The 22,071-nt window shown below is 44.7% G+C and overlaps 1 protein-coding gene across 3 annotated transcripts in view; it reads left to right on the top strand.

Moving 5' to 3' along the window:
- The window catches only part of GPC1 (glypican 1), a 252,754-nt gene that overhangs the window by 141,623 nt on the left and 89,060 nt on the right, over positions 1–22,071 (top strand). For 2 of the 3 annotated variants that reach the window (XM_085069746.1, XM_085069743.1), the window contains one exon: positions 11,151–11,309. In XM_085069746.1, coding sequence (XP_084925872.1) covers positions 11,201–11,309 — 109 coding nt within the window. In that variant the 5' untranslated portion in view covers positions 11,151–11,200. Of the gene's footprint in view, positions 1–8,684; positions 8,783–11,150; positions 11,310–22,071 lie in introns of those variants that run through there. The other variant, XM_085069745.1, reaches the window with a different exon arrangement.

The raw sequence follows: 22,071 nt of genomic DNA on the forward strand, positions 1-22,071 counted from the left end.
AGCAAAAAGATGTAAAGAAATCTAACAGCTCTATCCCATGAAATGTAAACCCATCTTCGGCATTAGATGGATATGCAGGGTTTACTCAGAATGTCAAGGTTCCTTAATGCATAGCAGTTAACACTGTACATACTAATGCTCATGGATACATCCCAAGGAAAGCTGAGTTGTAACTGTTGTGGGAATCAAGCTCCAAGTTTTTAAGACTTCTGTTTGAAAGTCCCTGCTAAATTGATATTTTTGTTCCCATTAACCACACAGAGACATGCACAGAAACCAAACATCGCACAGCACACAGAAGTGTTTTTTGTTTCTTTCCTAAGTACTGCTAGAGCCTCAGAAGTGAGAGGGGAATTGGAGGGGAATTGAAAGTGGGGGGAGAAAAAAAGATCTGTAAATGGTTTAAAAAAAATAAGCCTTGCTCTAAAATTTCTACTGCCAAATTTCATCACAGACTAATTCCTTGCAGCTGAGCTGCAAACCTCTATGAAAATAGGGGTTTACAGTGGAAACACTGACTAACTATAGCTGTGCAGTCCCATGAATAATGACGCTCTAATTACGCCTTATGATTTACCAAGACCTGCTTTCTGTATAGCTGTTGCTGGTTTGGGGAGCAAGATCTTTCTTTTCTTGACTGTGGTTTGCGTCTTTTTGTTCATATCATGTTGGCACATAGTTTTTGAAAAGCTTTTCTCTGAAGGGAGCTGGGCAGACAGCTATGATTAAGTATGAAATGATTGGTTGAGCTGTTTGTCAAAGTTATAAATAGGATACCACACAAACCCAACACTAATCTCGCTGAAAGACAGATACTGGCAACATTTCTTAGTCATCTGTTCCTGACGCTCAGGGGAGAACAGCTACACTTCCATTAAGTTTTCAAACAGAAGTTGCCTAAAATACATTTCTCTGGTAAAATTTTGGGCATATGCACTGTGAGCCACGCTGAGATCTAGCAGGGTGTTGGAGTTTTAAATGTTCAACCCAGTTTAAACCAGGTCCTCTGGATCCAGCCCTCTGTGTAGGGGTGAAAGGTGATGGTTTGATGCTTGTGGAAACAAAGATGTGTTCATGAAGCAGTTCTGGCAGGACCAGACTGATGTCCTTATCTCCTCATACCCCTGGATTAATTTTAAGGGCAGAAGAGGAAGTCCCTAGGGATGTCCTTTGCATCTTCAGGTTTACAGGCAGCTTTCTGTAATCTGCTTTTGGAAGATCAGATGGAGAGATAAAAAGAAGAGCAATGGCGCAGGTTTCACTTACGTGCGTCTGCAACCAGAAGGGAAAGGGAACATATTGAATTCCTTCTGCTGCAGATCTCTCACTCACAGCAGCTTCTGCAGACTCCAGCATGGATGCTGGTACTTGTCCATCTGAGTTCTGCATCAGCTGCATCCTTTCTGTTCAACTGGAAGTCTGCAATTTCATGTTCCCACAAGATGACCCCATATTTGCCGTTTGCTTTCATGGTGCCTCAAATTGTAGGGAAGGGCTCCAGAGTTCGGCACTTTTACTGCTGGCCAAAACATTTGTGAGACAATTAAAGCAAAGCAATAGCTGAAGGAGAGCCAAGCATTTCTGGGGCTGAAAAAAGCTTCAAGTTGCAAAGTTAAAAAGCCCACAGCAACCAGCACTTGCCCCTCCAATCCTGCACCTTCCCACATCCCTGCCAACACATACAGCAAAGAATTTTAGAGGAGGTATAAGCACTTCTAATTTATGGCATAAGTCAACAACTCTTCATAGGTAAAGTCTCTTAATTTTTTACAAAAATCTAAAAAAGGATGATCTTTAATTTGTGGGGTTTAGACAATTCAGACATGCATACTTTTATTTTTAGCTTTGATAAGTGTACACACATCTATGGAATTTCAGATTAATGAGCTTCATTAAGCCTAATTTCTTACATTTTTAGGCATAGACATTTTGATTTTGCAATCTATCAGAATCAGATTCAGATCCAAACTCTTTGTTTAATAACTATTTAAAAATAAGGTTTTTTGCAGACTCAGGAGTCATTTTCATTCTTACCAGCAGGCAGAGTGGTTGAGGTTTTTTTAGCATCCTGATTTTCCCTCAGATTTTTGTTGCTAGAGAGCAAGACCCTCCTTGTATGTATACAGCACCTCACCTGGGTGAGCTGGCAGCCAGGAGAGCAGCTCATCAGGGTGGGCAGCAGTGGCCTGTGCCCTGTGCAGTCTTCCCAGCCTCCCCCTCTGGTGTGGTACATCCTGCTCATCCCAGTGTCCTGTAAGGGTGGCAGAGTGATAGGGAACAGGAAGTGCCTTCCAGGAGCCCAGGGCTGAGCATGTGGCTGAAACCCAGGAAGATGATTGTCATGGTTTTCACACTAGCATCAATTGCTTGAGCTTTGCTGGGGTTGAAAGGAAATGTTCTGCAATTGCTGACTTCTCCATGAGAGGTTAATACAGATTTGTTCTTTGCACTGAAATGATTGGGACCAACCACAAGCACTCCCCATTCTTGAGCAATAGTTTTACAAGCTTGCTGAAGCTCTTCAGTCTCTATCTCAAACTAGCCCCAAGTGCAGTACCACTGTTTTCCTTGCAGAGCTTCAGCAGGAGAACCGGAAAAGCCTTTTGGTTTTGTCCCTTCCTCAAGTTCCTGACATGGATTACATGAATCATTGCCCCAAAGTTTGGGAGTTTTTAATGCAAAAAGGGTAAACCAAAGGCCTTCACCTCATAAACTTCTTGGCGCAAACTACATCTTTAAATCCTTAGTTTACTACCCAGATTCCTTTTCCAGTCTGATCCTACCAGCAGTGAGCTGCCAGGGCATGCGGAAGCGCTGACAGTTTCTCCAGTAGATATTTTTTCTGAGAAGCTGGTAAAAAAGATCCTGCTTAATGAATTGCTTTGCCTCTTATGCAATAACATATTTATGTTGTTATGAAGCCTGCAGTGAAGCTGCATCTGATAAGAGTGATAGGTTTCCAGTTTGATCTTATTTTAGATTGCAGCAAACTGAGGATAAAAAGACTCTTTGTTCCAGGGAGAAAAAACATAACCAAACATCTGGTGAGAAGCTGATGTGCTCAGGACAACTCTGACAGAGGTTGATAGTGATGGATTGCAGCACACAACTTCAATACATTCCCACAAGTGTCATGTGAAGAGACAAGATAATTCTTCCCTTGTCTAAGATTCATTTTCAAAGTTTTCTGGTTTTCGGGGAAGGGGGAAGAGTGTAACAGTGAACTCCCTGTTTCTCTATGATTCTTGTAACTGGTCTAGTTTGAACTGAAGGCTTCTTTCAGGGTTGATTTATTGGGAGAGTGTTAATTGTAGACCATGTCCTAACTCCCAGTTTAAGCCTTTCATAATGGATCATCTCCTGCAGCAATCCTGCTCAGAAGCACTGCCACTGTGTGTCCAGTGCCCAGAAAAGGATCTGGGGAGTGTTGGATTCAGTGTGTTCAGTCGGTTCTGCTAGCTGGAGGTCCTTCGATGCTTGTGGTACATCTGGGTTTGGCACTTGTTCTTTCATTCTTCTCTCAGCTGCTGAAGTAGATATTTTCTACTGCAAATTATAAAGCGTTTCCTACTCTGTCCTTAAATACAGGCTTGGATCGTTTCCTGTGCTGATTCCTGCTGTGTGTGCACAGCTCAGAGGCAGAGACAGTCAGGCTCATGTAGCTAATGGCAGGTCCTGAGAGAAAGTGGGGGAGCAGAGCGATGGGAAGGGATATTCTGTTTCATTCAGAAAGACACTCCCAAAACCCAAAGGAGCAATGCGTGGGTGAAGTGCTTTCGTGCAGAGCTTTTCACTAAGAATCAAGTCTGTTGTCAGCACTTGTGACATTTTCTCTGTTCCCTTCCTCTGGGCAGTTTGCCACTGTAACATACACAGATGACATTAGGATTTTCAGACTGTCGTTTCTGAAGGCACTCTTATCTATTCTGTTCTTAGTATTTTTCCAGGACACGGAGGTGGCTCTTTCTCCTCTGTTAATTAACTTTTTTTGCCCATGTTTGCCTGTCTTACAAACTCCTCTGACATCAGGGTCTAGGATTAAACAAATTGATACCACACTTCCAGTGTGTGAGCTTGACACTGAGCTGACAGCCTCAGAGCCTGAAGTATTTTGACACAGGAACAGAGCAAATACAGAGGAAGTTGCTGTTCAGCCTCCTCCACACCATCCCGCCAGGCTCCTGGTTTGAGCAGCCTGTGTCAGCACTAATGGGGCAGTCCCAGAGTCCTCCCACCCATCAGTGGGTTTCTGCTTGAGGTGCCAGTTGTGACATTTCTCAGAAGTACCTGTATTTATTCATTGTGTCAGGTTTTCACTGTAGTGCAATTACGGAACAGCACTAACCTGGTAGGGAGCCAACTCCATGCAGTAGCCAGATTAAGTTGTCTTATTTGGTTAACAGTATTTTGATAGTTTATTAAATCCTAGTAGGAGTAGAAAAATAAGAGTGGAAAGAACAAATCTTGTGGATTATCTGCTCTTGGTTGTTCACTCCTGTTGGTATAATCCTGGTCTGAATGATGAGCTGTGGGAACAAGCGTTTAATGTTTTCTATTGTCCCATCTTAGACATGTGCATTGCTTTCACAGAATAAGCATATTCTCTAGCTATTTTTTTCCAGTTTGCTGTTTTTATCACTGATGTGGAACATGGTGCTTGTTTTCTTTATCTGGAACGAAAACATTAGTTCATCTCAGATAGCACAAGCTATTTGATCACCCTTCAGATGGCAAGGCATTACAAAAGCTGCTGACATGGGACAAATTCAGACCTGTGGTGAGCAGCTTGAAAAGACTTCATGCCCTTGTTATCAGTCTCCCGAGATACCCAGCTCTACTCCCTCAGCAGCAGCAGCAAAGAGAGATAGAATTGATTGTGCTAGAGCCAAATCCTTCTCTCCTTACTGAGGCAGGGAGGCAGCAGGGATGTGTGGGGGGTTGTAGGCATGAGTGCAGCAGGTGAGAGAGCCCCTGCCTCTTCCTGCAGTCCTGCTCATGTGTCAGCTGTGACCCTGCTCTGTGGTGGCCTTGGGCCAGCTGAGGCTAACCTGGGATCTGCCGTAAAGCAGGCACTGAGGTCCATGAGAAGCACTGAGGGGTTCTGGCAGGGTGTTGGTGAAGCAGACAGCTTCCCTCTGCCTTTCCTCTCCACCTTGCTGCATGAGCTCCCAGGCCAGCTCATCTGAGATGTCCCTGAGCTCATGGCAGAGCTGATTTCCAGCTGCACCCCGCCGCCTCTGCTTCTCATCCTGAGAGTGCTTCTTCCTATGCAAGTGCAGGAAGATAAGGACTTCATTTGAGCACAACTCTTCCTCATGGCCATATTCTGCCCCGGGCTTCTGGGCCAGCCCTCAGCCCTGCCCCACCTTACTTATCCTCAGCCTGTGGTGTCACTAAAACCAGAGAAAACACAGTTCAGTGCATTTTGATGACAGTGTTTGCTGTATAATACTTGATATTCAGTCCTGCTATGACTCCCCTGACATTATGTGCAAACTGAAGCCAAAATGACGGTACTCTTAATACATAATCAGAAAATAGAAGATACCGTATTTTGCTGACAGCTGACTGCAAATCAAAGAAACAGGCTGCGCAGCTAACATCTGCCTTTGCAATATGGGAAAATATCTGATTTTCACTCTCCTTAATAGAGCAGTCTGGTCTCTGGTTCAGTCTGATAGTAGCTACTACAGGAGACCAGCTGTACACCTGGACACCTTACATGGGTATTATGGGGTATAGGTGTTTGGCAGAACTTGCCAGCAGCTGTTTCTCAGTGAAAAGGGCATGAAGAGCTCTTCCTAGGTTGGTCAGCCAGGACTGTCACCTAATCCAAATGTTTTTTGGGTACCCCTGTTTCCCCTTAGGAGTTATCCATGACAAGACTGGGACTCAAGGTAGCATCATGGTACTAGTGCTGGTGGTGCTGTCAGCCACTTACCAGCACATACCAAATTATGTTCTCTTTAAAGATATATATTTGCAGAGAAATGGGGACAGGAGCACTTGAAGCAGGAAAAGCTGGGACGCATAAGGAAAGGGATTTACTTTCATTGCACTACCTCTTTGCAAGGTATTTTTAACATCTGTACCACCTCCAGGCTCATTTTGCATCAGCTGCAGAGACTTGGACATGGCTAAAAAAATTTAAAAGCGAATATTCTAAAGTACACTGTTTTGTCCTCCGTTTCTGGCTGTGATGCTCATTAGGCTGGATGGGGTTTTGGTGGGAAGAGGGAGAGGCCAACAGACAGTAGTGCCTACCAGGGACAGTAGGAGAGGGCTGGAGCTCCTCAGCTGCCAGGTGCTCTCAGGCTCTCTGGCTGCACCTGGCCAGGGGCTGTGTCCTGGCATCCCCGCCATGCCTGGCATGCCTTGCACTTCAGTAAGCCTGATTGCCTGAGACATGTCCACCCAGAAACCCCCCAAGAGGGAGCTTGGGCTGAACTTGTCCTGGCATGGGGAGCTGGACTGAGGCTAGGAGCATGAAGTGAGCTGTTGGAGCAGTTTGGAGAGCAACTGGGAGGAGGGTTACAAATATGAGGGAAGAATTATGATGGATTTATCACAGCCTGAAATAAATTAACCTCTGGGAGGAATAATTTTGTAATAATTTGCATTTAGATACTCTGACACAGCCACATAACCCCAAACCTTCTGCAAACATTGTAATTAATTCAATCTCCAACATCCTGTGAGAGGGATAGAAATAGCACTATTTACATGGTTAAAGGAGCCAAGGACTCTTCTCTCAGTATTGTATTTTATCACCCCTGGGACTGCCCTTCTGTCTTGTTTTCAGATCCTTGTGGTGGGGGGAAAGGCAGGAGCAGTGAACAGCTGGAGAGCTTTCCTGAGCACAGTTAGCTGAGGTGCAGTGTTACACCACACAGCCCGTGGCAGGCAGCCCAGGGCCAGCTGTGGGCCAGAGCAGTGAGGCTGGAGCACATGGCGGAAGAAGCAGGGAGCTGAGCCCTCTCTCAGCTCCTCTTAGTGGTGCCTGTGGGCAGGGCTATTCCCCCTGCAGGGACCCTGGGCCTAACTCCATCCCTGAGTGGAAAGCGGTCTAGTGATTCAATATTCAGCACTCTCAAGTGCGGTAATGAATTTGATAGCCAAGATGATCTGCTAACCCAGCCAGCCTGAGAGGGTATTTCAAGGACAATGCAAGCCTGTAGCTAGGCTGTGTGATATTCTCTTGTCATCAGCCTCCTGCCTGTTCCTTTCCATTCCAGGGCAGTTAATCATAAATGAGATACTTGCTTGATGCTGTTTTCATGCATCCTCTACCCTGTTTCCATTTCCAAGGGATTGTGCAGTCGGCAGGTTACATCCCTACCCCAGCTTCAGCAGCTTTTGCAGGAGAGCTGGGTCTCCAGAGAGACTCAGATTGAGCCTCATGTTGTGACTGTGGAAGGCTTGGGCAAGCTGATTTTTTTCAGAGCATCTCAAAGTGCATCTTCTCTTACTTACAAATGTGTCTTAAATGCAGGGTTCTTAGGGCAGCACAGAGCTGGTGTTAGCTAAGCGATTGAGTGCACTCTGGGCACCTCCTTGCTCCACTGCCAGACCTGCTCAGCTGTGGGGTTGCAAGTCAAGGGCTGAGGAGAGATGGTTGGGTTTCAATTACAGACTTGGGATAGTGCAGTTTTCTTTAGGCATGACCCAGAGCTGGCCTTGGTCACTGGAAGCATATCTGTCATCTTCAAGGAGATTTGAGCAGCCCTCTCTTTGCTGCCAGTGTGTCTTCTGCCATGCCTGTCTGCTTTCTGCAAAGCTGTTCCAGGGGCCAGGAGCATGTGCTCTCCAGCAAGTGGTGAGCAACAGGCTAGCTCTATACAGCGAGAACTTGTGTGACACAGCAGCTGGGAGAGAGCACACTGTATCGCGGTGATTTACTCCTCGTAAAACACCTCTGGCTCTCTGTAGGTATCTGCAGATGTCTTCTGTCAAGTGAACCCAGAGATATTTATAGCGAAAGCTTCAGCAATAGGAAAATTTCAAGTTGGCAAACAAAGGGACTTTGAAATATAAGGAGAACCAAAATACGGTCTGGAGCACATTTATTTTGGTATCAATAGAAAAAGGTTAAATAATAATAGTGAATGTTTCCAGGGTGGGTCAAGTTAAACAGCAAAGAAAGCAAAGCGTATTCACAGTGCTGTAAGACTGTTCTGTGTGTGCTGAGTTTGAGTTACAGAGATAAATGATGAAAACTTCGCTTCCCACTGAGACAGAGTGTGGTGGTGCTGAGCACCACACAAACACCTGCTGAGTACCTTACAAACACCTGCAGAAAGCTAAGATAAATGCTACTTCAAAAGGGATTGAAACTGCTCTGTAAAATTCTGTATTGAATACAGAAAAAATTCTGTATTCAATTCACAAAGTTGTATAAAATTAAGCAACTTTAGCTATGGGTGTGACTTTCCCCCTGTTGTTTCCCTGTCCCCTTCCCCTGGATGGCAAGGCGGCTGTGCTATCCCAGCTTGTGTTGGGTTGCAGCCATCCTGCTCAAACACGCTGTGCCTCGCCCAGGCTGGGAGCGCACAGGGTTTGTCTGGACATGTCACGTTTTAATGAGCACACCTCACACCGCTGCTGCTCCTCAGTGTCCATCACGGAGCTCAGGCGTGGGGCTCTCCCTCCCCAGCCTGTCCTGAGGCAATCCCCACATTGCCCTGCTTCGTTTCCAAAGCCTGTGCAGGGAACCTGCCTGGCAGGCAGCTGTGGTGAACGCGTCTCCTTGCAGGGACATCCATGTTTGCTCTCCCAGTTTCAGGTAGGTCTCCTGCTTGAATCCTGCTGGCAGCAGGCCAGGAGATGGGAGATCCCCAGGGCTCCTACTGCTTTGACTTGGTGTCCCAAAGCAGGGCGTTTGTAAAGGGCTGTTGGAGGCTTTGCCTGACCCCCTCAGGCCCGGCGGGGAATGGCTCCCACAGAAAAAATGGCGGGAGTGCCATGCTGTGAGGGAAAGGGCTCTGAGCAGGAGCAGGACCTCACCAGCAAAAATCACCATCAACTGAGCTGGGAAAGGCACTTTTGGGAAGCACTGGGATTTCTTGGGATCCATTTCTTTGTTGATTGGCTTTTCAGAGAGGCCAGGCCCAGTAAAGGCCTCACTTTGTCCTGAGGGCCCTGAGGCCCTCATGGAAGGATGCGTCCCACAGTAAAACTGCTGTCCACAAAACTTCTGTCCTTGCCAGAATCCGGTGGCAGCAGAAATTGGATGGAAAAGGCCGGACAAGAAAAAAGTTTTTAATTTGCTGTGACAGGAATCAAAGCCATGTCTTGTCAAAAAATTACAGCTCCCTTTTCCTGCCTGTCTGTCACATATCAGCAGCCCTAACGCCATACAGATAAATGCGGCTCTACAGAAAGGAGCCCTGGGAATGACTCAGAACAATCCAGTCTGTGAGGGAAGGAGAGGCTTAGGCAAGCCCTGGAACTGAGCTTGCATTTGGTGTGGCAGGAATTGAGCCACATGATATTTATATTTGACTCAGAGTTTTTATATTGAAGCAAGTTGCTGCTTTTCCTGCTGCTTTGGCAGTGGTGCCTGGGCACTCGTGGGGACAGGGAGTGGGTCCCATGGGAGATGGCAGCCCCTAGGACACTCCACCCTGACACTACTCTCATCTGGGAGCACAGCACAAGGCTGATATGGGAGTTCTTCTCCTGCACAAGCTGGTGAGCAGCAATTCCTGTCACGTAGGCAGGAAGACTGGTGGTGCAGATGCCCATGGTAGCCTGCTCTCCAAGGGCAGGCTCACCCCACACCCTGCAGAGGTTGCTCAAGGGTCAGCTGTGAGCAGGAATTTGAGGGCCAGCAAAATGCAAACTCATCCTGAATGGCTTCTGCCTAAAATACATCTGCTACAGAACACTCCAATGGCTCTTAGCCTGCTAATGAGATAACTTCCAAAAGGGTAGGACACATGCCCAGTTTCACAGACCCTTTCCATCCATTTGCAAAGGGCTTTATACACTGGAAATAACTAAGGACTATAATGGGAACACCAGGTTCAGGATTTGATGCTGTTGGGACACACAAGATAAAACACCATTTTGAAGATGTTTAGGCTCAGCTATTACATTAAGACAGCAGTCCTGTAAAAGTGCCAGCAAAATCATTGTCAATCCCAATCAAATTACCTTAAACATGGTAACTGCTTGGTAATTGGTTTATCTCAGTACATGCTTGGAAAAAGAGGGGTACTTTTTAAAGAATTTTTTCAAATAAATGTTTCATTTCATTCAAAAAAATTCTTACTGCTTGGGTAAGGAGAAACCTAGAGTGTGTTTGCAGGTGGATGTCTTTGTAAGGACTCACAAGAACTTAGGCAATTATTTTTAAAATGTTGCTGACTCTGCCTATGCGAGCACTTGCTTCTCCACAGTAAAGAAATTGCAGAGGGCAGGAGGAGTTCCATACTGGGGAATTTCTCAATTTGACTGCTGAGTCCTCTTACCTTTCCTGTCCTTCCTTATAGCAAAGGGTATGTTCAGTCAGTGATTGTCATAGCAACCTTTTTTGGGGTGGTCTCATCTCTTCCTGGGAGATAAATTTTTCACTGAAAATATCAATACATGTGGAGGGGAATTAGTCAACCAAATTCCACTGGCATTCAGCCCATCTCTGTCTCTTGAAAACTTCTCACTTAGCCTCACCTCTCTGGTTAAGGAAATGCCTCCTCAAGATAGATTTCGTTGAGCAGGCAGCACTTCGGAGTTGTTTCTTTTTTTCTTGACAAAGCAGTTTCAAACAGCTGTGCTAATATACATACTAAGTCTAATGAGTACAGCTGTCATTTAATCAGACTTCCATGTCTTCTGGGATTCTCGGCAGAGATGGATTCTAGGACTGACTTTGAGCAGGAGACACTTGTATTTCCCTTCTCCTTGCTCTATATATGAATCTTTTCTCCTTGGATTTCCTTTCCTCACAGTCAACAGTGAGAAAATTTATGCCTGCATTGACACCAACCACTATATTAAAGCAGGAGATCTCAAATTAGGTGGTAAATTTGACAGAAAGACCTGAAGCAGATCCAGTTTACTAGGGAGCTGGGATATTTTTAAGCTGAGATTGAGGTGAAATCCTCCCTTTTCCAGACTTGTCCATTCAACTGCATTTTCTCTCATTTTAGGGGAGCACCTGCGGATCTGCCCACAAGGCTACACCTGCTGCACCAGCGAGATGGAGGAGAACTTTGCAAACAAAAGCCGAAGTGAATTTGAAGCCATGATGAAAGAGGCTGGTCGCTCTGTGCAGGCAACCCTAACAGCACAGCACAGAAGCTTTGACAGTAAGTAAAACCTGCCTGGTTCCCTCTGCTCAAGTTCCAGTCACTGCTCAGTTCTCCAACAGGGCTTGGAAGTGAAAAGGAGGTTAGGTCGTCTTAGATGCTTACAGCTGTCAGCTTCATACAAACATCCAGAAATGTTAGAGAGTAGGGATGGTCTTAGAGACTGTGGTGCATAAGATGTGGTGCATAAGATGTTGTGGACAAACATTCTCTTCAAAGTACAGTATCCCTCTTAACGTGCTAAGCAAAGGCTAAGGATGGCTCTCTTACTTTTATTGTTCCCTGAAAAATCCATTTTGCAGTGCACAGTAAGCCTCGAGGTCTGAAGGCCACTGGAAATAAATGGTTTACTGGCAAAATTGAGATGACCTGTGATTCAGAAACTGTATCCATTACCAGATTTTGAAGAAGGTCAGACATTTAGAATCATGGCCCTCCTAACTTTATCAACAGTCATCATATGGAGTTACCGTGAAAAGGAGTCAGGGAAAGAAGCTGTAATAGCCAGAAAGGTGGAACTGGAAATTCAAGTAGTAAATAATAGACCTAAAGAAATAAGCCTGACCTTCAGGGAGCTGATAACCAAGATGAAGTGCTTTTATACTAAATAGGAAGAAAAGGCAGTATGTCTCTGCAAAAGGCATTGTGACGGTGTGGCCAAGGTTGACCACAGCAAAGGCATTTCTTTATAAGCTCAAAATTAATTGATTTTTACCCGCCTTAAAAGGTGATAATCAGGATTTTCAAAAGAGCCTTACAATGGTGGTTTCTCAGACTGATGTCTGAATGGGACTTGTAGCTGCAGCTGAGCACTCCCTGACCTCTGAAATCCAGCCCTTCGCAGGGGGTAGTGCAGAACCCCTCCAGGCTTGGCACCCTCTCTTTCCACTCCCTGTCACAGCACTGGCTGCTATATCTGCTCTTTATTTTTGCCACAGACACTCAAAAGAGCAGAGTTCTGCATCTGGCATGTAGGAGAGTGCAAAATTTGATGGAAGCTTTGGGGATTATATTAACAAGCAGAAATTGCCTAGTGAAGAACTGGTTTAGTCTGAGTGTGATATTTTGGTGGATTAATAATAATAGCAGCAATAAGAGTAATATTAAGCAAAACCAAGCATATGAAGGGGGGATGCTTGTGTTGAGGTGTCAGTTAGAGCTGCTTGTTTTTACTTGCTGGTATTTTATTTTATTTTATTTTATTAGGTTTTATTTTTATTTTGGTTTTATTTGGTTTTATTCTCCAGTATTTTACAAAGATAGAGTTTCATTTCTGTGGTGCATACCCAAGTTTCTTTTACATATCAAATGAAGTAAGTGTTCAATTAGCCAAGTATTACTTTTACAGACCATAATGTACAGATCATTGGGTGTTTTGCAGTGGGAACAACCTCACTTGAGCCCACAGGCCAGGAAGATGTCTCCTGCTCCCATTATACCCTTTTAGTTTGCTTAACTACCCTTGCAATCAATACAGAGTTTATAATTTATGCAAGACATGATAAAAAAAATTATATTGTGTCTCAGTTTCAAGCATGACTTTACCTATAAGTAGTACTGTTATTTTTTCTTTAGCTACTGCATAAATGGTTTACAACTGAGGGAGTTCTAGTGATGGGGCAATGGGATCACCTCAGCTCCTGAAACAATGCCATAGAAACTACCCTAGCTTCCAGTAAATGTTACAGTTCTCACAGTTAACAAGACTTTTTGCAGGTAGTGCTGTTCAGTAAAGGAGATTTTTTATGTCAGATTGATGAGTTCTAGTCTTGCTGGCACTGGATGCCTGGGTTTGCTGGATTTCCTTAGCAGCAGCCTGGAGTGCAGCTTTTGGGGTTGCAGAGGTATCAATGCACAGCTTGTCTTCACATCAGTGATTTCATTTGGCCTGAGGAGCATGTAGTGGGAGAGGCTCCACTGGATGGGGATGTCCAATCCTTTCTCAAAGTATTTGTAGCCTGGAGATCAGATTATTCATATATTCTCTGCTAGCAGGTGTGGCACACTGAACTTCAGGCCTGGAGCTGTCTTATTTTTGGATTCATCACAGCAAATCTTGCGCGTGTAATCTCACTGCTGATCATGGCAATAGTCTCTACTTGTAAATTCCCCACGCTCCAGATAGAAAATAGCAAGGCTACAGCAATCTGCCTCTTCATGCTTGTGGTCAACATTTTGCTTTGGAGAATAATTCATCCTTGCAGTTTGTGGTCTGTAAAGCCCTAAATTGCCAGTGTGCCTCTGCTCTGAGCTGCAGCTTTGTCCTGTTGCAAGGAATTACAGAGTCTGTTGTTTCAGTCTCCTTGGCTGCTTTTGGGACAAACATTTTGTGGCCAAGAGCAGAATGTCCTTTATGTCATACAAAGTATTTTTAGAGAAAATACATGTGTGAGATACAGATGACATGCAATAGGTATAGCTGTATATTCAAAAGTGAGGTATGTGGAATAAGATCCTACGGTCTGAGTGCTCTCTCTGCATAGCAGAGGACACATGGCTTCTGAGATGCCCTTCCTCCGGGATCTGCCAGGGCTAAATTTAAACAGCCCACGGTATTGCTTAGCTGCTTACTAGCACTTTTGTTGTTTTGCTTTATGTTACTGTAGTTAGCAGAATTTGGGGACATCAGTTTCAAGCTATACATGTGATCACAGACTTGCTGTTAACCTTTTAACTGAAAAGGTAGCACTTTGCTCTACAACCAACTGGTTTTAATTAAAAAAAAGAAAAAGCGTGAGAAGCAGGCCATGAGTGATAGGAGCATATGCTTTTGATAACTCAGTGCTAGGGAGGATGTTGTGGTCAGAGTAGAGGTATTTCATTACCAGGATTATAGGCACAAATTCTTTGTTAATTCTAATGTCCCAGGGCTCTTGTCAGGCAAGGAGGGAAATGTAGTTACCTGGGAGCAAAGCTTGTAGCAGAGACCTGCAGAGGCTGCTAGGTTGGTTTTGGTTGGCATTTATTTGCGTGGAAAATTGTATATACCCTATACTTAGAAAGAAAAACAATAAAAATTAAAACAAACTAGGGGTCTTAAAGGGAGCTGGGTACAGTGTTGAGACTGGTACTAAATATTGTTTTAAAGGTGCTTCGACATTGATTTCAGAACGTGCTTCTTTTCGAACTGATATCTTGTCAGTGAACCAGAAAGTTTTGGTATCTGTTATTACAAAATTAAACACATTGACAAGGAGCTTTGTCCAAGCAGTGGTTCAGGATACAGATGTGAGCTGGCGGTGCCTCCTCTGACAGCTGCAGAACAGGGCTTTGGCTCTTCAGTTGTGCTGAGAGTGAGTTACAAACTTGCTCAGGTCTGGGGGAGATTCCTGTGGACAATGAGCTTTTTTTTTTTTGCATGTCATACAACTGCATGTCAGTGTTGCTCACAGTCGTGGGACTTCTGAACTCCTGTCCTTCCCAGTACAAGTGAAACTTGTACTTCCATAATCTGTTGCAGCAGTGAGCCTGGAAAATCTTCTGGACTATGCTGGAAAGGCTGTAGAAGGGATTTGTGGTGCCAGATCAGAGCAGTTCCAAGGCTGTGCAGCTGGGGATGGCAGCATGGGCTGCAGAGGGGTGGAAAGAGGGAGCAAGAGCAAGTGGTGCTTGGAGTGACAGTGAGGGCCTGCAAGCAGCAAGGAACAGGGCTGCTTTTCTAATCTTGGTGAAAGCTCACTTGTTGAGAGTCTAATCCGTGTCTGTCTCCCTGTTTTCTCCCTTTTCCCCCACTTAAATCACTTTTTAATAATACTGCGATGTTGCGCCAATCTTTCCTTTTGGTACACTTAGCAAGCAGTCCCTGTGTGACTGCTGACCTTTAGCTGTGAGCCAGGAAATCTGTCCTTTCAGAATTGTTTCATGTTTTCAGGAAATATCAACAAGCCAAAACAAAAAACCTTGGCTTGTAGTCCACACTGCACAGTCTAAAAATGATTTGTAGCTCTCATAAATTCTGTGATTTTTAAGCTGTGACAATCAAATGCAGATTAAAGAATTTGTGGTTTTTAACTGGATGGCCATTGGAAAGCTGATGTCATGTAAAAGCTTTCATAATGTCCAGTCTTGGTAGCTGGAAACTGCATATGCAGAAACTCAGACTATGAAGATAATTAACATTATTTGAGAGTTAGTTTCAGACAGTTACATATTTCTTATAAAGATGAATCATTGTTTTAAATGTTACAAGGTGGGAAACGTCCTAGAAGCTGTTACACACTGATGGTTAAAATTTTACAGATTTCTAAAGGTCCCTTGTTTAAAGTTCAACCAAATGTGTCTTTGTCAGAGGAGCTGAGTTATATAAGCCTCAATACCTAGAGCTGCAGCCCCTAAAAGCACTGTTTGAGAGAGCCATATATAATTATTTTTATTTACATCCATATATACTGTGAATGCTTAAGGAAGCTGATAAGGAGGTTGTGGAGTTAGCCCAGCAGGCAGAGCTCTCTTCTACCCTGATGATTTTAAACCTGGACTACAAAATCCAGACCTGAAACCAAATTTTGCAGGTATTTTCTCAACTGATGATAACATGAACCAAGCCTTGATGACCTGAAATTTTAAAGTATCTGAATTTGGTGGCCCATGCACCAAAAGATCTATTCTGAGAGATGCGGGACTTCTCTGTGCAGAAAATGATTGACATAAGACCACAATCAAGGGTTATCTGGGCTGCAGGGGCTGCAGTGCCTGTGTCCCCAAATGTCCCCAAATTTTGTCCCAAAAGCACTGCTCCACACTTCCAGTGTCCTCGGCCACTGCTCTCAGCTGTGGGTGTTTCTTGGAGGCATCGCATGGTGTGGGTTTGGTGAGGTGCTGTCTAAAAGATACTGTTTACGTAGAAACAGGGAAGCAGGGACTAGTTGTGCCTTAAAATGTGGATGTGCTGCTGTGTTTAGAAATAAATTCTTTGTTTCAGAGGTTGTGGAAGGGAGCACTTCTGGAGTGAGCAGTGTTGCTCCAGCAGTGCCAGGCTGTGCTCCACAAGTTGGCTGCCTCCCACTGCCCCTGGCTTCAGCACTGGCTGCTCCTAAGGGCCGGGAATTCGAGTTAGGACTTCAAATGTATTGCTTTTGATCCAGAAACCCCTAATTGCCTGGGAGCACTCTTTCTTGTGGTGACTCCCCAGGCCAGGACTCTGCCCTGAAACTGTGTTGTGTGGCCTCGGTTGGTGGCCTTGGCCATAGGCTCAGCACTGTGGGAGAGCACTGACCTCTGGGGCATCCTTGGGCAGATGGGAGGCAGCAGGACTCCCAGCACTCCATGGGACAACAGGCTCAGCTGTCTCTCACAATATGTGGTGGAGACGTGGGATGGCTTCCGTAGGTCACCTGAGGTTTATCTTTCCTAACATCGGTCTTGCATTGGCTGCCTGCTGTCTCCTATTTGAGCATCTACTGTGAAACAGTGTGAAATGGAAAAGAATGAATGGACCTAGAATATTTCAGCTCCTGAGCAAAAGGCTAGTAGAGTCAGGGAGACCGAGTTAGATGGAGGACTTAAGGGCAAGAAGATGTTTGATCATTTTTTCTAGTGACGTGACAAAGGAATAGGAGGAAAAGAACCTGAGAGTGAATCTCTTTCACTGAGTGTTCATCACCTGCACTGCATTTCTCTGACAGGCCAGGGGCAGCCTTTTTGGCAAAATTGCACTACTTAAAACACCATTGTTTTGTGCTTCTTTCTGCACAGTGCTTGCGCAGCATCATTCAGAAGAAGCCCATTTGTCTCACAGCTTTACATCTGGGATGCATTATCAAAAATACTTACAAGAGAGGCCATCAAAGATGATTCCTTTGGCTCCCATGGACTTCCTTCCCTTAGGGTTGGTTTGGGGACAATACAGACAGAGAGAGAACCTCATTTAAGCTGAAATAAAAAAGCAGAGTCACAGGCAGATCCAGGACAGAGAAACAAATAAGGGGGTTCCCTTGGAGGCCTCCATAGGATGAAGGCAACAAACATTCATGCTTGTTCCATTTCTTGTTTCCCCCAAGGAACCACCTTAAGAAAAGCCCAGCACAAGACAGGATTGATGCTAGTCGGGCTGTCACTCCCCACAGTCATGGTCTGAAGAAAGGAGATGCTTTCATGTGTGGTGCATCTTGTTTGGTATTTATGGGTTCCTGGAATGGGGTGTGGTGTCTACTGAGGTGCATTCCTGGGCTGACAAGATTAATCCTGACAGGTAGCTGCCTCGGGGAAGCAAATGCTTAGGCTCACCTATAACAGCTCCAGCACCTGGAGTTTTCTCTCCCCTTACAGCCACTTCTCTTCACATTTAATCTGCAAGGCTCCGTTCTATGCTGCAGGGTATATTGCAATGTACGTGCAGCACTCTGCTTAACAGATGGCATAGGCATGATATTCTCTTTTATTGAAAGAAAAGAGAGTGGAAAGGAAAGCCACGTTGGAGTGGCTGGGATGAGAGCACTGCACTGGGGTGCCTCCTGCAAGGGCCTGCACACCCCAAGAGATGAGCTGCTTCATCCCTGCAGAAGTCAGGTTAGGTGGAAAAGGCACATCAGGCATCTCAGTTTCAGCAGCTGTCACCACGTTTTGTCGCGCACTCAAAAAAGGCTGCCTCTGAGTGCTCAGAGAACAGTGAAATGTGCATCTGCTTGGGGACATAAAAGAAAGCACCTGCTCTTCCGAGATAGGGGATAACACAGGCATGTTTTGCAAGAAATTGGTGATGCCCAGATAGTAATTTCAGAAGAAACTGTCAGCTGAGTTTATTTTAACATTCAGGACACAGTGCATGAATCTCTTAGAAAACTTCTGGTTTCACAGAGTAAGCAGCCAAGCAGCCTAACTTTTATCACAGGTGCTGGGTGTTGCCTTCAGTGGCTTCAGAACCTTACTCCCAGATGGCAGGATGGAAGTCAGGGCAGGGGATGGGAGATGAACAGCTGAAGTTTTATTTTCCTAAGAGGAAAATAAGAGGATTTCTTGGGCTGCTCTTGCAGCAAAGAAGTGTAGGTGCTCTGAATCAACTCTTGAGGTGATATTTTTGCTCCAACTTGATGTTTGCCAAGAATCCCATCCCTGTTCAAGTGAGGTGCTGTGGGTATATGGGAGCATGAAGGGCTCCAGCAGCAAGGTACTGTCCCTGCTTACAGATCAGCAAACACAATGAGCTGGAAAATATGCTACTGAAATATGTGGCATGTCCTGACATAGGACCTTGGGTTATTTTGAGTACTTCAAGGTATCTGCTCTCATTTGAGATGTTAAAAATACTTTGTTTTCTCTCACCAGAAATGCTTGCAGCAAACTGTTGATTCTGTTTTATTAATTATTGCCATTGAAGTAGCATATCCATAGAGCCAAGAAGTGCTGTAATGCACTGCAGGGCATCCTACTTGTCTGAGCCTCAACCTATGGTCGAAGGACTTTGTTTGAAAACAAAAATAAACAAACAAATACCTAGTTTGGAGGAGTGGACTATGGAGGGAAGAGGTGAGTGTAAGGTCATGTGATAGGTTTGTGCTAGAGATGGGAGCAGAGCTCAAGTCCCTGGGTGTTGAGTGAGGTGCAGGAGTACCACAAGTCCCTCTAGTTCATAAGACAGTGATCCTCTTCTGGTAAGACAGTAAAAGACATCATACCTTACGGGGGTTTATCAACCAAGATCTATCCAAATATCTGTTTTCAGCACCCCTAGCCTAAGAGGGAATAGGCACTGGCTCTAAATGCTCTTTGGTCATTGGTAGGTGTGGTTTTTCTGTGCAAGACCCCTTCCAAAGTGGGAGTAATGATCAAAATCATGAGGGACGTCTGCAAACAACTTGTATAAATGGGGTCAACTGTGTAAGAATTTTTTGGTGTCCGGTAACCTGTTGTGAATAGAGGAGTTGATCTGGGTTTTAGAGTGTAGCAATGAGTACCAGCAGTGCCAGTGGGAGTTTGATGGTGCTCTCTGCCTCTGAAAAACAGACTGGGAATTGGTTGTTTACAGGGAAACTCAAAACCAGTCCCTTTTTGTAGTAGAAAGAGGCTGAATACCTTTGCTGATGAACATTTCACCTTTGTATTTTCTATAGCTGCTTAAGGATGTTTCCCTTCCCCCCGCTTTTCCTATTCTCATTTAATTTTCTCCCTTCAGGCCAGCACAGTTTCTTGTATTTAAAAGCACAGTTAAAATGGTGTAATGTGTGCAGAGCTTTTTCCAGTGCTTCATTTCCTGTCCAGGTAATGTTGGGGTATTTTGATTCTATTTCTTGTGTTTTCTGAAAGCAGTCATGTTAGAGGGAAAGAAAACCCTTATTTTACCCAGCAGTTCGTAGCTATTTCTGAAGAAACCAGGTAGTGTTGAGTCATTCTCATTAAACCAGCAGATTTGGCCAAGACACCAATGAGCTGAATTTGTTTTACGGTAAAGAAAAATAGAAATCAGAAAACCCAGCCTGGTACTACAAAACAGGGGTGCAGCATCAGGTGCTCTGAGGGGGTGAAGCAGGTAGGACACACAATGGGTTTTACTTCAGCTTGGTTGGGATCTTTAGGAGAGTATGTGGCAAAAAGATTGAGGGGCTTTGAAGATTTGACTTTAGTAAAACTCCTTCTAATCCACTGCTTTTCCAGGAAGCTGTGGGAAAGCAGCTTTTTGCAGGAAGCTGTTCCACAATGCTCAGTAGTGATTCCTGCTGACCAAGAGGGTAGCATCAGCACACACTTCACCCCAAGGCCAGCATGAGAGCAGCCCATGCAGCAGCCCCAGTGGAGAAACAGTGAGGCTGTCCACTAGTAGAGAGAAGAAAAAGGATTCATTTTTTCTCAGTGCAGCACCTCGTTACTGATTACCTAGCTTTGTTTTTGCATGTACTGCTGGAACTCGTTTCCATTTGTCGTAGCCGCATCTCCAAGCTGTGTATTTTCACATTGTTCACTACACCCGCTACGTATTTTTCAAAGCAGCAGAGTTAAGAGTGTGAAATCATTGAAACTCAGTGACTTGGAGACTCTGATAAAGGTAGAGGGTCAAATATATAAAGGAATTTATATATGGGGGGGGAGTCTCTGTGTGTGTGTGTGTGTGTGTGTGTGTGTGTGTGTGTGTGTGTGCATGTGTTTGTGTTTGTAGATAGTGTGTGTATTTCAGTTGAAAGGTGGCAAGCCCAAATTTCAGGAATTGCTGTGTTCTTTTATGTGTGTTGCTTGGAATGAATAATACAGTATTTTTGCCTGTTGAGAGGTAACAAGCTTGTTAATTTTACTTTGGAATGCCACAAATATCTAGTTAAATATGAATGCTAAATTGTGGCTCTCCAGCTGTTCTTAAACAGGAGTGAAGCTCCAAGTGAAAGAGACATCAGATGCACAAAAGTGGAGCAAGCTTACTGTGAGTATGGGGGGGACTCAGTCTTTTGGTTTTCATTTGCAGTAGTGTTTAGCAAGAAATGTACCCAGTGGTGACTGTCTCTGCTCTGCAGGTTCCCAAGCTGTGTGGCAATGATAAAATAAACAAACCCCAACACTCCCAACCTCCCTCCCAAAACCTGAGACAGCTGTGAGCTGGGGATCAGCCTGTGGGTTAATCAAGGCTTGAGGAAATTATGTTTGTTACAATTTAAGATTAGTATTGAGTCTGGATTCAGCTTTTAGTGCACTGGAGATAATTGAGTGTCTTCCTACAACCCCAGCAGTAGAACGATTCCCTTGTAAAATGCAGCCTTGTTTTAATGCTGCTAAAAATGAATAAATTAGTCCTCAAGGAGTAATGAATGCCAATAAAAGTATCATGTGGCAGCATGTAGTAAACTTGTTGTGGAGGAAATGGCTGGAATTGACTTTTCTGAGAGCAGGATTTCAGCTCTCTTCTGAGGCACCCATCCATGCCTGCAGCTCTGCTCCTGCCCTCCAGGTCATTAAGAAAGGCAAGGGCTTAGATGGAAATAGCCAAGAATAATGTATAGCCTCAATTTCCTGGCTTTGTGCTTTATTTGTGACATCTAGGGGCAAAGTGGAGCATCCTGTTTGTCTTGGTTCACTGTAAATAAGGACTTGTCTGTGTCTGCTCCCCAGTTCTGGCTCACAGGTAATAATGAGAGAGGTAGGGTTCCTCCTCCTCCAGTGCTGACTGCTTTGGCTGAAGCACAGACTGATCCTCCTCCTTCACATCTGCAAGTGAACAGGAAGGCTGTGCAGTTGGCTGTACCCATGACAAATACAGCCAGTATTTTACATGTCAATGTGCATTTGCCACAGCTCTGAAAAGCCATGGCTGCTTCAAAGCTGAGTTTTGTCCAGCTTGAAGAGCTCTTTGAAAGGAATATAATTGTTCTTGTTTCTGCAGGATTTGGCATCCTTTGCCTTTTGTGTCTGCCATGCAGTTTTCAGTCAGGTTGGAGATGAGATGGCTGAGCCAAGTCAGCCCAGCTTTCCTCTTATCCCCTCACTGTGTCAAGCTGCAGGTCTTGTGAAGACCATCCTATTTGCCTTCCTGGTGGTGCCTGACATGTCACCACCAGGTCCCTGAAAGGCACAGTTCAGCTTCTGTTTGGTCATGTGTGAAACAGATAAGAAACACTAAATATTTTTATGTTTGCATAGTCCATATTGAAAAAGCCAGAAGGCAAAAGACTAGAACCGAGATGTGGAATTTTAATTTGTGCATCCCTCTCTGGCACAAATAAACTATTGATATTTACTCTTCATTGATGTGATCCTACACCAGGCCTCTTGCCTCTTGCAGGGCACATGATAGAGGATGTCTGCTGAATCATCACCATTTCTTGGGTAGTGTGGTGCATTATTT

This window comes from Lichenostomus cassidix, chromosome 9 (assembly GCF_008360975.1).
Source record: "Lichenostomus cassidix isolate B80296 chromosome 9, HeHo_3.0, whole genome shotgun sequence".
Lineage (NCBI taxonomy): Eukaryota > Metazoa > Chordata > Aves > Passeriformes > Meliphagidae > Lichenostomus > Lichenostomus cassidix.